Source organism: Panulirus ornatus, chromosome 8, assembly GCF_036320965.1.
Source record: "Panulirus ornatus isolate Po-2019 chromosome 8, ASM3632096v1, whole genome shotgun sequence".
Taxonomy (NCBI): Eukaryota; Metazoa; Arthropoda; class Malacostraca; order Decapoda; family Palinuridae; genus Panulirus; species Panulirus ornatus.
The window spans coordinates 22,189,089-22,202,907 of NC_092231.1; the positions used below are offsets into that span (position 1 = coordinate 22,189,089).

At 42.5% G+C, this 13,819-nt stretch overlaps 1 protein-coding gene across 1 annotated transcript in view; it reads left to right on the top strand.

The window, feature by feature from the left end:
* LOC139749680 (uncharacterized) overlaps window positions 1-13,588 on the top strand; it is a 49,656-nt gene extending 36,068 nt beyond the window's left edge. Inside the window, exons 2-6 of the mRNA XM_071663845.1 lie at window positions 4,508-4,626; window positions 5,257-5,364; window positions 8,017-8,097; window positions 9,145-9,241; window positions 12,384-13,588. Coding sequence (XP_071519946.1) covers window positions 4,508-4,626; window positions 5,257-5,364; window positions 8,017-8,097; window positions 9,145-9,241; window positions 12,384-13,240 — 1,262 coding nt within the window. The 3' untranslated portion in view covers window positions 13,241-13,588. The remainder of the gene's footprint in view (window positions 1-4,507; window positions 4,627-5,256; window positions 5,365-8,016; window positions 8,098-9,144; window positions 9,242-12,383) is intronic.
* The last annotated feature ends 231 nt before the right edge of the window (window positions 13,589-13,819 follow it).

Genomic DNA, 13,819 nt, shown 5'->3' on the forward strand with positions numbered 1-13,819 from the left:
CATACGTAATTAAAGGAAATGTCTTAAACAAATGATTAATGATCACGGAAACTCTATAAACATCAAGGGATTATATCAGAAAATAAATACAGAATGAGTAATTTGAACGGTTAACCAGAGTAAGCGGATGATGTGGTACGTAGACACGAAGACCCGCCAACTGCTGCAGGAGTTGGCTGCCCCGCGCGCAACGGTCTCAGATCCATAGTCGTTGTGGGAGACTGATGTGATGTTTAGTGTTTATTAAACACCTCAGGTGGGGTGTGCCCTCTCGTCCTGAAGTGTTACTAGGCGCCAGACACGCACCTACCGTGTCCATATGTATATATGTCTGCTGATGTGTACATGAAAATACAGCTATTCAACGGTTGAAGCGCATGCATGTATATACCATCAATATACACACATGTACGCACATCTAGATAACACACACACACATACACATACACACACACACACACACACACACACACACATACACACACACACACACACACACACACATACACACACACACACACACACACACACCTGATCAGTAATACTGGAATTAACTATGAATCTTTCCCTCTTTCCTCTTGCAATATCTTAAATAAGTAATCCGAAAATATACTCATTCAAAGTTGCTAGAAATTGATAAGATTTCTGTGATCACGATACTAGATTGCCTCCGACCACATGACATACACCGGAGCAACTCACTTCTTGAGCCATCTCTCATGAGACGTTCTACATTGTACTCAGTCGTGTAGGTACTGTCGGGTATCATGTTCAAGCTACACCTTATAAGATCTGAGACCTCAGTCACCTGGGCTCATTAAATCTGCTCTTGATGAAGATAATGGTAAGTGACCGAGATGGTTCAGAGTATACGGTCCACGAATGTCGCCACCCTGCCCTTTTGACGAACTAACTACATCATTCAACCTACATAGCATTGTTAATGACGAGGGGACATTCAAGTGATAAAACGTGGATTGGTCTACCAAAAACCGGAATGGAGTATTAAAACCCCACCATGGACTATCAAAAACCGAACAGGGATAATAAAACCCATCATCAAATATCAAAACCCAGCGTGGACTATCAAAGCCCAGCATAGACTATCAAAACACAGCATGGACTATCGAAACCCAACATAGAGTAGCGAAATCCTCCATGGCATCCCAAACCCATCATGGAGTATCAAAACCCGACATGGACTATCGAAACCTCCTGGACCATCAGAAGTCATGCAGGGAGGATATTTCACTCACGACAACTTACAAAGCAAAAGAAATATAGTGTAACAGGATGATTCCCCAGCCGACGATTCAGATCCCGTCTCCGTGAATGGAGGAACTTTTGGATTCCACCATCTCGTCTTAATTCGAGGCATCTTACCCAGGAGTACACAAAGGTGACAGGTGACCCAGAGGCAACTCGACCATCCGCCCTGTGAGGTCAGTCATGTCCAAACCCAGGTCACTTGTCTTCTCCCTTACATATTGACCAACATATATTAATCACTATTAAAAATTCAAGTCTAATTACCCTCACGTAACCTGAATTAATCATAGGCTTTCCTGTAGTTCATAACCGGGATTTTAAAGTGATTAACTTCAGCCCACTCTGCCCTAAGGATTGAGACAAAATTATTTCAATTAACTCGTGTTGCTGACTGAACAAAGTATTACCCATAGAATATAATGGGTCGAGACAAAGTGCTACATATCATTACACACACACACACACACACACACACAATATATATGATACGAGGAAAGGCCATATTCGCTCACATCCATTCTCTTGCTGTCATGTGTAATGCACCGGAACCACAGTTCCCTATTCGCAATCAGGCCCCACAGACCTTTCCATGGTTTACCTTGGCCACTTTACATGCCCTGGTTCATCCTATTGCCAGCACGTCGACCCCAGTATACCAAATCGCTCCAGTTCACTCTATCCTGTACACGCCTTTCACGCTCCTGCTGATACGGCTATTGTGAGCGTAGCGCTACCGTGAGTGGCTTTCGTGAGTGACTACCATGAATGATTGCAATGAGCAACTACCGTGACTGACTACGGTAAGTGGTTCCCATATGTGGTTACGGTAAATGGCTACCGTGAGTGACTACCGTGAGTGGTTAACGTAAGTGGCTACCGTAAGCGACCCGAAGTGACTATCGTGAAGAGCATTAGTAACTCTAAATAACTACCGTAATTGAATCCCCGACAAACCATCACGTAAATCACGTGGAATACTATGTATGCATCACTAGACCGAGCTATAAGAGTGGACATAAACACTACTCAGTACCTGAGAAAGTGCCTCACGAGTCAATACACGTCAGTCTCAGGAGCATCACACGTCCCATCAACAGAAGGGTTAGATCATTAGGCTTTTGATATAACCGTAAAACAGAGAGATTCTGTTACAGTTTAGTCCATCAAAGATAAAAAGAAAAACCAAAGGATTATACGCATCTTGGTTCATAACAACACAACCTCTTTTTTTCTAGATGGTAAGCTGTCCACATCCTCCGTTACTCCTTGATCATTGTTTCCTCTTCTTTCTTTACTTTCCCGCCTTTTGAAGCCTTTTTCTTCTTTTCGTTTGCAGCCTAGCTTCGAAAAAGTCTTTTCTTCCGTAACCAGAGCCTTTGAGCAAGAAATAAAAATGTCAACATTTCGCGACTGAATTGCAGTAACCCCGTAACATCCAAACAACCAGGGAATCCAACTTGATGTAAAATCTAAGGAAAGTAAAATGAAACTCCACAAAATCACGCTCAAGTCACGGCATAAATAACGAACCGATCACGAAACCCCGCAACCTCGACCACAATTTGCAAACGGAGACGACTACCACCGCCTAGACTCTACAGTGATCCCAAGACTTTAGGCAAGCTCCTCGCCGACCATTAATACTGAATCAGTGCCACTGAATGACAGCGGTATGGGACACTGGGTTTAAATCCCTTCATACGTTTGTCTCACATGGAATGGGTTCGTCCCTCTGTGACTCTTCTCAACGACTTTTAGTAAATGATCGAAGCCTAGCTCCTTGACGGGCTATCGAACTATTACTATAGCTAAACGTATCATATATATATATATATATATATATATATATATATATATATATATATATATATATATATATATATATATATACTTTTAACAAATCAAGAACAGTTTCTCAGTTTCTGAAAGAGCAATACTTTTCAAGAGAATTGCAATATCATAAAATCTCTCTTCACAATATCAGCAACTTCACCGAGTCTTTTCTTAAACGATATTTCATTAAGTCTTTCTCTCAAGATATGCAATGCCATAAAATCTTACTTTCAAGACTCCACAAAATATACGGTTTCATTGTCTTTTTTACAAGCTCAGCAAGTTTATTAAGAGTTTCTCGTAAAATCTGCTGTACCCTAAGTATTCCTTCCAAAATCTTTGCCTCCAGTGCATTCTCCTCTGTCAGATCATGTTTTACAGAAGGCCCACCGTATCCAAAGAGAACGACGCTGCTATTTCCAGCTCTCCCTGACGAAGACACACGCCAAGTGACTAAAAAATCAGGGATTTTTCTTTACTGGCTGCATGGAGTTAGAAGGCGTATTAATGACGAAAGAAAGTAGGTGAAGATAGGAATTATGCTAATGTCACGCTAATACACTTCCGAGGAACCTCATCGGATATTCTCTTTTCTTAGAAAGTGTCTTCACTTCGCGTACTGTCTCTTAACACACCCGGTATAATGTCTCGCTTTCAGAAGTCCTGGTTAAAGCACATGAACACCATGCGTGTGGTACTCTCAAATGCTCCATGTGAGAGAGGAACATTAGAAGGATTACCGCAATCCAGGATAACAAATCCCTCACGGATATCTTCTTGGAACGGTGATACTCCTTCAACCAAGGATCGAGAGCATCGGTTCGATTCTGGGAGCGGCAGTCGATCTACACTCATCTCAGCTGTTCATCCTCCCAAAAGATCAGAAGTGGAGAGAACAATGAGAACGGAAAGACCATATTGGAGATGGAAGGATGGAATACAAAAAAAAAATGAGCGATTGGGGGGTCTGAATATGCAAGAGGGTGAAAAGCGTGCACGGGATTGAGTGAACTAGAGCGATGTGATATACTGAGATCGACGTGCTATGAATGGACTGAACCAGAGCATGTGAAATATCTTGGGTAAACCGTGGAAAGGTCTGTGGAGTCTGGATGTAGATAGAAAGGCATGATTTCGGTACATCACACATGACAGCTAGAGAATTGCGAGAGCGGAAGTTGTCTCCTTTTTCGTCTGTTCCCGGCGCTACCTTACTAACGCGGGAAACGGTAATCCAGTATCAAAATATTATATATATATATATATATATATATATATATATATATATATATATATATATATATATATATGAATATAAAAATCTCAGAACTGTTCTATATCGTGAACTCTGACCGACCTAGGGTTGCTACGTGGACTTCCTGTGATAAGGTATTGTCTCCAACAGGGTTCGAGGACGTGCCAGCCGTGTCCGGGGCACAGGATCTGCCTGAGCAGGACGCCTCCTCCCAGGAGCTCTTCGCCTTCCTCTTCAACATGTACCCTGACGCGGACTTCGCAGAAATGGTAAAGATCTATGACCCACTTACGTGGCCCATGTTAACTGCAGTGCACTGTTGATTCTACCAAGTCTATTACTGAAAACAAGTTAGTGCAAACAGCAGAGTCTCTTTTTGCATTAATAAATGATCTGTTGATTTCACAGAAATTATCAGCTCTGAAAATTAAGATCTGCAAAGTAACGTTTGTATAGTCCAGATGAAATGCATGTAAATATATCCATACAACTTCCACAACACATACCCTAAATTGGGGTCTATCCCTGACGTCTTATAATCTATGACCTCCAAACAAATTTACGATTTCACAAACCGTCATAACCACACATGACTTGCTGACTAGACTCATGTCAGTCATCTGTTGGATACTCGAGACTATGAACATCTTCAGCAGGTGACATACTGTCTCCTACTCCCTAAGTGACCCTTAATAACAATGTTCTCACGTAACCTCCTGACCTCACCAAAGCTCGTGACTCTACACATACGCGTGACCCAGAACGCACATAATCTTACGAATACACGTAATCGGTGACCTTACGTAACCATATAACCCGTGTCTCTTAATGCCCCACAAAACCAACGCTGCCTCGTGACCTTTTCGTAACCTTCTGACCTTTGATAATCCCTCCTCTAGATCCCTCCAGAGCCAGAGGAATCTCAAGGCAGCAACGCAGAAGCACCGAAGAGATTCTACTACGCCCCACGACCAGGCAAGAGGAGCGCAGGTCTTTATCAGGACGAGGTGAGGCTCTTGGTCCTGGTGGTGTGTTGTCGTAGTCCAGGAAGCTCGAGGAAGGTGGTTCCGACGATGGTGTTCAGGGAGAGAGCAGGAGGCGAGGTTGCGGTTCAAGAGGCGAGGCGCAACAAGGGGGATGATAGTGAGAAAGAAGGTTGTTGGGGAGTAGTAGTCAAATGGAGGGTATTAAAGGGAAATCAGAGAGAGAGGTAGGATTATTGGGATGATTAGAAAAAAAATAATATTTAAAGAAAGGTAATCAAGAGACTCTAGCTAGGGGAGAGTAGTCGGTGATAGCTTTAAGTGGGTAGTTATGGGGTAAAGTAAGAGTAAGAATTATCAAAAGACGACCATTAGGGGAAGGACTGGTTAGTTGGATCAGGGGTAAACAGCAGACAAAAGAGAATAGCTTGGTAGAGGATAACTGGGGAGGGAGGAGTTAAATGAGAGTAGACTTGTAAGAGAGATGCAAGGGTAGAGTAGCTCTCTATGTGGCAGGAGACATTACATAGGTGATGTGGGGATTATAAGTGGTTGTCTCGTTACATCAGAGAGTCATGACTGAAGAGGCACGGGAAGGGACGGTACATTGTTCAAGGTAGGAATGTAATCATCAGGGGGACGACTGGGCGGAATAACACGAGCAGTCAAGAACATAACGTCCGGCATAAATATGAAAGGGAGACACACAAACGCTTGTGAATGAAAGCAAACGAGAAACTCATGTCAACTACGACGTATACGATGACACGAGCAACAGTTGTGGCTGTGTACGATGATGACCTACGTTCAAAATAACGATCACAGTAAATAAATCATAATGATGCAAAGACTTCATGAAAATAATAACATTCCCTCATTTCATCAGCATTTCAGACAAATGGAAAAGGTGTATGTGAAATACGCTATACGAAATAAATGGAAAGAAGTGGAGATAGTTTCTGTAGTTAATAGGTTTGATGTATATAATCTGGCATGATGGTCATAACCTGCTGGTAACCAACAATATACAAGCCAACAATATACAAAGTGAGGCAATTACACGTAAATTCTTTATAAGTGGAAGACAAGGTACGTAAATAATACTTCATACAAGGAATTCCTTGGTGATGTAGGGATGTTAGCGCCCAAAAACGTATGCACAAAAGAATAAGGATGGCACAGCAATGGGGAGATCGTCATCGCCTCCATGAACCTCGCCGAAAAAAGATTGGTTAAGTATATCGTGATCCATCAACTGAACATTCCTAATACTATACGAAGGCGGAGCCACTCATGAAGACAGCGTTGATCATAATCTCTTGGAAGTCTGTCGATAGCGTTTCTGTCCATAGCGTTTGTTTGAACGCCAAGTTACAAGTTCAGAGCATTTACATCTATCCTTAGAAGACACAAAAGTACTCAGGACTTTGTCTAATGCTCTCCGGGTCTTGCCTCACACTGGTAACTCTGCTTCACTTGTATATACTTTCCAATTCATGTGAAACAAAGTATGCCACGTAGAAAATTATTCTCTTTTCTGATAATTAAAATGCATTACTTTCTAATTTCGAGAGTAAATTAAGAAATGCGTCTCACAATCACGTTTACCAACCCTATGGAACCAACAAGAATCGTAATGTGATTCAGTTTGAAATACATCGATCCCATCCGTTAAAGATATATTGTTGGCTGTTTATGCTACTACAGAGAGTCTACATACTCTATCAGTTTACATTAAAACGATCAGTGCACGTTTAAAACACTGTTTACGGTACTTGGTCACGTCCAGGCAGAGCTTATGTTTGGCAATATCACAAACTATTAGTGTCGTCAGACTAACAACCACGAAGATCTAATGCAACAACTAATTTTCTCGTGCAATCACAAGTCATGTTGGGACGAGCTCACCGGAGCTGTATCATCCGTATTACTGTTTGCGCATTTTCGTCACTTTCGTCCAAGTATTATCTTATTTCATGAAAGGATTTCCTTATTATTTGTTTCCGTTGTTTCTCACGTGCATTTCATACAAGGGGAAACATAAACAGTGTAAGGGGCGGACGCTGTAGGACACTGGTTAAATCAACTATTAATCTCATCCTGTGTGTAAACACCAGTCACTTTCATTAGCCTAGGTTATAATACACAACTAATCTCTCTATGAATTTAAAGAAAAAAAAGTACATCAATTTTTTAAGGATTGCTGTCGTTTAATTATAATATGTATTCCATAGGTAAATTGATTGTCGTAACTGCAGCCGTTCCTAGGCTCAGTATGTGTTATCAGTAGAGCGTAGTCTACACCTTTGATGTTTGGTCTGCAAGTTACAGCCTATGGCGTCTCTCACCGAGTTACTGAGTTCATTTTTCTCTTTTGTTCCTCTCCTCTCCATCACTTCAACCCATTCCTCCCCACATTCTTTCTTCCAACTACTCTCTCCTCCACCCACACACTCTTCCTCACCCACACACTCCTCCAATCACACTCACTCTCACCTACACACTCCTCCACCCACACTGTCCCCCACCTACACACTCCTCCAATCACACTCATTCTCACCTACACTCTCCTCCACCCACACTCTCCCTCACTCACACACTCCCTCACCCACATACTCCCTCACACACACACACACACACATTCCTCCACTCACACCATCACCACTACCCAATCAGGTGCCGGACGAGACGAGCCAGCAGGATCGGGAAGAGGAGGACAACAAGAGGACCAAGAGGAACGCAGAAAGCTTGCAGGAGGTGAGAGGGAGGAGGGCCTGAAAGGGAGTGATAAAGTGGGGAATTAGAGCAAAACTGATAAGAATAAATACAAAGACTTAATACTAACGAGGGTTAGAGGGTCGGGGGAGTGAGAATGTCTGCCGACTGATGGAAATGGATTAAGCTTCAGGCCTGTTACCTGCATGCTGATATAATGTACAAGGGGAACTAGACCGTCCCTGGGCACTAAACTGCCTACTGACGTACTAGAGGATGTCGGGGAACTGGGCAGATCTCTCGGGGCAGTTTAACAACTTCACAAACGGTAACATAAGCCTGAGTTATTGGCCACAGATGAGCCGCAACTCCACCAGTAGCCAACAAGAGCAGATGAATCCAGAAGGCAGGTGATATCATGTATATGTAGAAGAATGCATGAAATAATGACGGTTCGGTCAAGCCTAGGGAAAGTCAAGGACTGGAGATCTACGTACATTGCATTCGTATAGATCTTCATAATGATGAACTGAAATGAAAGTATATAAGTATATACCACCTAGCAATGTGATGCATGCACGATAAACTAAGAATATCAGAACTGAGAGAGAGAGAGAGAGAGAGAGAGAGAGAGAGAGAGAGAGAGAGAGAGAGAGAGAGAGAGAGAGAGAGAGAGAGAGTAAGATTTTGTACAGACTGCCTAAAACAAATATAAGGGCACAAAATAGTATAACAGAATTTCAAGAAAGACTAAAGTCTTCTGCAAGAAGAAAATGATAATAATAAAAACAACGACAATAATAATAATAATAATAATAATAATAATAACAATAATAATAATAATAATAATAATAATAATAATAATTGGATATCTAAGTAGCTTTGCCAGTGTTTTAGGATAATAAGAGACCACTGGGAGGTGCCTGCCCTGGTAAACTACCAGTTATAAATCATTTCAAAAGTTTCAACCACACAAACGAAAATCAGCTCCACCGTCACCACCAGACTACCTGTTACCTCGTGATTGTGACGTGAAGCAGCGTAATAATGCAGGTAATGACTGATACAAGTTCATGTTTGGTGTTGCAGGATCAAGACGCCCGGGAGAAACGAGAGACCCCAGAGCGCGAACACGACGACGACGAGGGTCAGGACGACGACAGCCACAGCTGGTGGTGGCCCTTCCGTGAGTATCGTCCATTATCTACACCACCACCCAACCACCCACCACCTGCACCATCACCCACCATCTGCATCATCTTCCACCACCTAAATCATCCTCCACCACCTGCATCATCCCCCACCACATACACCATTTGCAATATCCTCCACCACCTGCATCATCCTCCACCAACTGCACCCACCAACACCATCTGAGCCAATCAGCACCTACGTTCACCATCATGTATGCCCAGCATAGTATGAACCCGGTATCATTCCCCCCTCCTCACTCACCTAGTTCTCCTGCATCACTGACACCTTCCTCATCTCTCGACCAGCATCACCTACGTAGATCCCATCAGAAGTCAGGCACCTGACCTCTCCTCCGTTGCCTGCCTCTACACCTCACTCCACCTCTCACCTCCCGAACATATATTTTAGACATGCTAACACCTCTTTTTCCCGTATCAAACGCTACAAGGCCATTCAACAAAAGGGTTCGATGCCCTGCGTAGGCAGATCTCTGATGATAGATTAATATGTACCAACCTACACTAGGGACGTCCATGTCGGGGAAAAGGCCCTCACTGTCAGGTCTAATGAAGCTACTAGGAGCATTCATGACCCTTACTGCCAGAGGAGCCTGGCTAACGGTTCACTTTGTATAGTTTACATACAGTGCTGGCAACGTGCTGGCAATAAATGAGTTATTAAAAAAAAAAAAAAATGAGCAGATTCTTAACTACTAAAGGTAGCGAATTTCTGGGGACGAAACCCGCCTGACACACCCACGTCCCTTTTGATCTCAGAGAATGAAAGGTTTGCTGGTTCATTTATGCTTCAGTAAATCAGTAATGATCCTTATAATATACATACATACATACATATATATATATATATATATATATATATATATATATATATATATATATATATATATATATATATACATATACATATATATTGGAAAGGATCACAATTTTGCGCGTGATCGTGTTTCATTTTCCCCGTGGACTCACAAAGAGAGAGAGAGAGAGAGAGAGAGAGAGAGCGACCGACGTGGCATGGGCAAAATAAGCCTTAGGCAAGGCAACATTTAAGCGAGGAGAAAAAAAAATTAGAAAAATTATGTTCGTAGCTTGATTGTCTCTATGATCTATACCTTTACAGGAGTATCAACTGCATATCAAAATGATTTCCTTAACATGTCATCTTATTCAAATGTAATCGTTCTTTTATGTATGGAATTACGTCGATGCGCAATTAACGTTGATGATGACGTTTTCTGATGTCAAGTCCATTTTACCAGACATCAGAGTTCCTGGATGTAATTATCAGTTGTCAGTTGACAATCCCACTGGTGTGACATTTATATTTCTCCTGAGGTCGAGGAAATCTTCCTCTATTCACAACATCGAATAACAAAGCAGAGAGAGAGAGAGAGAGAGAGAGAGAGAGAGAGAGAGAGAGAGAGAGAGAGATAAGCTAGCCTAAAGTCCACGGAATACGAAAGACATGGTCATTATCTCATCAGATCCAAATAAAGATGTGCGATGTAGTTGATGAATGAGGCACAATAAGGTGAACTATTCTAGCAAGATGTTTAGCTTTGAATGAGGTACTATCCAAGTATGGGTCATTCGCACAAGCACTGAAGTCAGAGCAACGCGCTAATCAAAAAGAAACTGATTGTGTCACATGTTAGACCCACCACCACCCACCACCACCACACTGGCCCTACAATGATTGTGTCATTACGGTTCATTACATTCGCTGGGCCGACTTTCATCTTTTGTCCACAAGGCGACTTCTCCGAACAACGTCTTTGGTTCAAAGAGTTCTTTTCTCCCAGAAATTTCACACGAAAAAAACAATAGACATTAGTGGAGCAGGTAGACAGAGAGAGAGAGAGAGAGAGAGAGAGAGAGAGAGAGAGAGAGAGAGAGAGAGAGAGAGAGAGGTCTAAGACAGTTGTGTTGTGCTTTTCCGACGGGACTAAAAATAGAAAATGTGTCCAAAAAATCTGAGGTCGTAGTACTAACATTACGACTAGCTTTGCATACACGATGCATCATGGAATGGATTCTGGCTAGATAACTTTTGACAGCCATCAGATCCAACATATACACATGCAACACGTGTCCAATTATACTTAACACTAAAATCCTCTCTAAAATAGCCATAGGCACGACACAAAATTCAGTATCTTCATCTATAATACGACAAAATGCTACGAGATGATATGAAGAGCTGCAACGCGAAGCCTGATAATCTCTTGCAAGGTTAGGTAACAACAGAGCTTCCAATAATGGGGATAGTTTCCCTGCCATCAACCACAAAGGAGACATCCTGAAAGGTTTTGGGAAAATGGACGGGTCTTCGCAATGACTCGTTCCGCCCATACCTCTCTTGTTACTACTGAGCCTAGCCAAAACGCGGACCTAGACAACAGTACGTAAACAGGCGTTTTGATCGACGTCTTACGGTATTCGAGGACAAAGAATCTTAGCACTGGAAGACAAGAAGATCCACCTTCTTTACGGTAAAATATCAATACAAAACGGTTTAACATTCAACTGTATGATAAAGACCCTTGATCTTACTGAAGGGTCAAAATGATAACTTGAAGCTAAAACCAATCATGACTTACGTGAGCAAAACCCATTCTCCTTCTCTGAGATTCAAGAAACCTTTCGGAAAATACGAATTCTGAAATATTATCTCCTCATGACACGCGGGAATCTTAAGAAAATAAAATGTACGAGGAAAATAATTTTATCCTGACCAGGTACGGTTGTGAGGCAGGCTGAGAAGATAACTCAATTCGGTGTAACACAGATACACTTACGGTCTGCTTGGCAAGACATAAAACAATTCATATCTCTCTCTAGATAGCCAAGCGCTCAGAATTCTTTTCACCCTTAAATGAAGTTTACAACCTTGACTCAAACTTTCATGTGCATTATCACGGTCTAGGAATGTCTCCTTGGCTAACAGCAATGCAAAAGGGGAAGAAAATAATCCCCTTTTTTGGTCTCAGTGGTTAGCTTTGGTTGGAATGATAATCTATTCTAGTGATATACTGGTTAGACTTATCATCTACTCTAGATATATACGGATGTGTGTACAGTAACCCTCAGCGCACTCTAACTACCTTTTATTTCCAGTTACAGTACGTCGATCACCATTCTCACCTCGGCTTGGTAAGCGTGGGGACGACCTTGCTGCTGACCAGGAATATGACGACGACTTATCAGAGGAGGAGTACGACGGGGACGGCGACCTTCAAGACTACCTGACGGAAAACGGAGATTCTGAAGTTTTGAGCGGGGTAGCGATGCCCCTAGACAAGAAAAGCATGGCGTTCTCACCCCGCCTTGGCAAGCGAGTGTCCTTCGTGCCCCGACTCGGCAAGAGGAACCCAGGGTTCGCTTTCTCCCCAAGACTCGGCAAGCGGGCAGCCAACTTTCCCTCTGTCCCAAGCCCTGGAAAACGGGAAAATTTTGCCTTTTCACCACGGCTAGGGAAAAAATCCGGCTTTGCCTTTGGCCCAAGACTAGGTAAAAAGGCTGATTTCGCTTTCTCTCCAAGACTAGGTAAAAAGGGCGACTTTGCATTTCGTCCAAGACTTGGAAAAAAAGCAGACTTTGCATTCATTCCACGATTAGGAAAAAAAGCAGACTTTGCATTCATTCCACGATTAGGAAAAAAAGCTGACTTTGCATTCAGTCCAAGACTTGGAAAAAAAGCTGACTTCGCATTCATCCCACGTTTAGGAAAAAAAGCTGACTTTGCATTCAGTCCAAGACTTGGAAAAAAAGCAGACTTTGCATTTAGCCCGCGTCTAGGTAAAAAGGCTGACTTTGCATTCAGTCCAAGACTTGGAAAGAAAGCAGACTTTGCATTCAGTCCAAGACTTGGCAAGAGGAGCCATGAGGATTCGACTATGGACACACGAGAAACGAGGACTGCAGCATTTATACCTCGCCTGGGTCGAGCCTACTTCTCTCCTAGGCTAGGCTAGGCTAGGATACAGCAACTGCAATGCGTTACCAATAACCCTTCCTACTTTGTTACACCCTCACCTATCCACTGACCAAGTTAGCTTAAGTTAATGTGACGTTAGAGCAGAGTATTGACTGTTCTGTTGTTTGACGGTGAAAGAAATATCACCTGCTATGTGAAGCACCTGGCTGGATTGGTGATACAGGATCGCCGATGGTGCTCTGGGCCGTGAACGGGAAACCGTGCTCTGGTCGGTGACATTTTGTGTGTGTTGTACATCTAAGTCATGATTGTCAATCGTTTTCATCGAACGCAGAGGATCAAAATATATCTATTATAGAGGAACAATAAATATTGTTTATATATCGTTGGTTATCTTGATTATACACAATTTCGGATATACAGATCACAGGTTGGTGCCTCCACATATTGAGTGCTGTCTCCACAAATGCCACTGATGATATCTATGAACAATTAATGAATCTCACAGATCAAGTGATCTCTCACAGAGCAAATAATGCCTGCCATCATCCACAAAATGATATAGCTTAAATTCATCGTTGCCAACACACACTGGAGGGCAACTGCTGTCCCCACT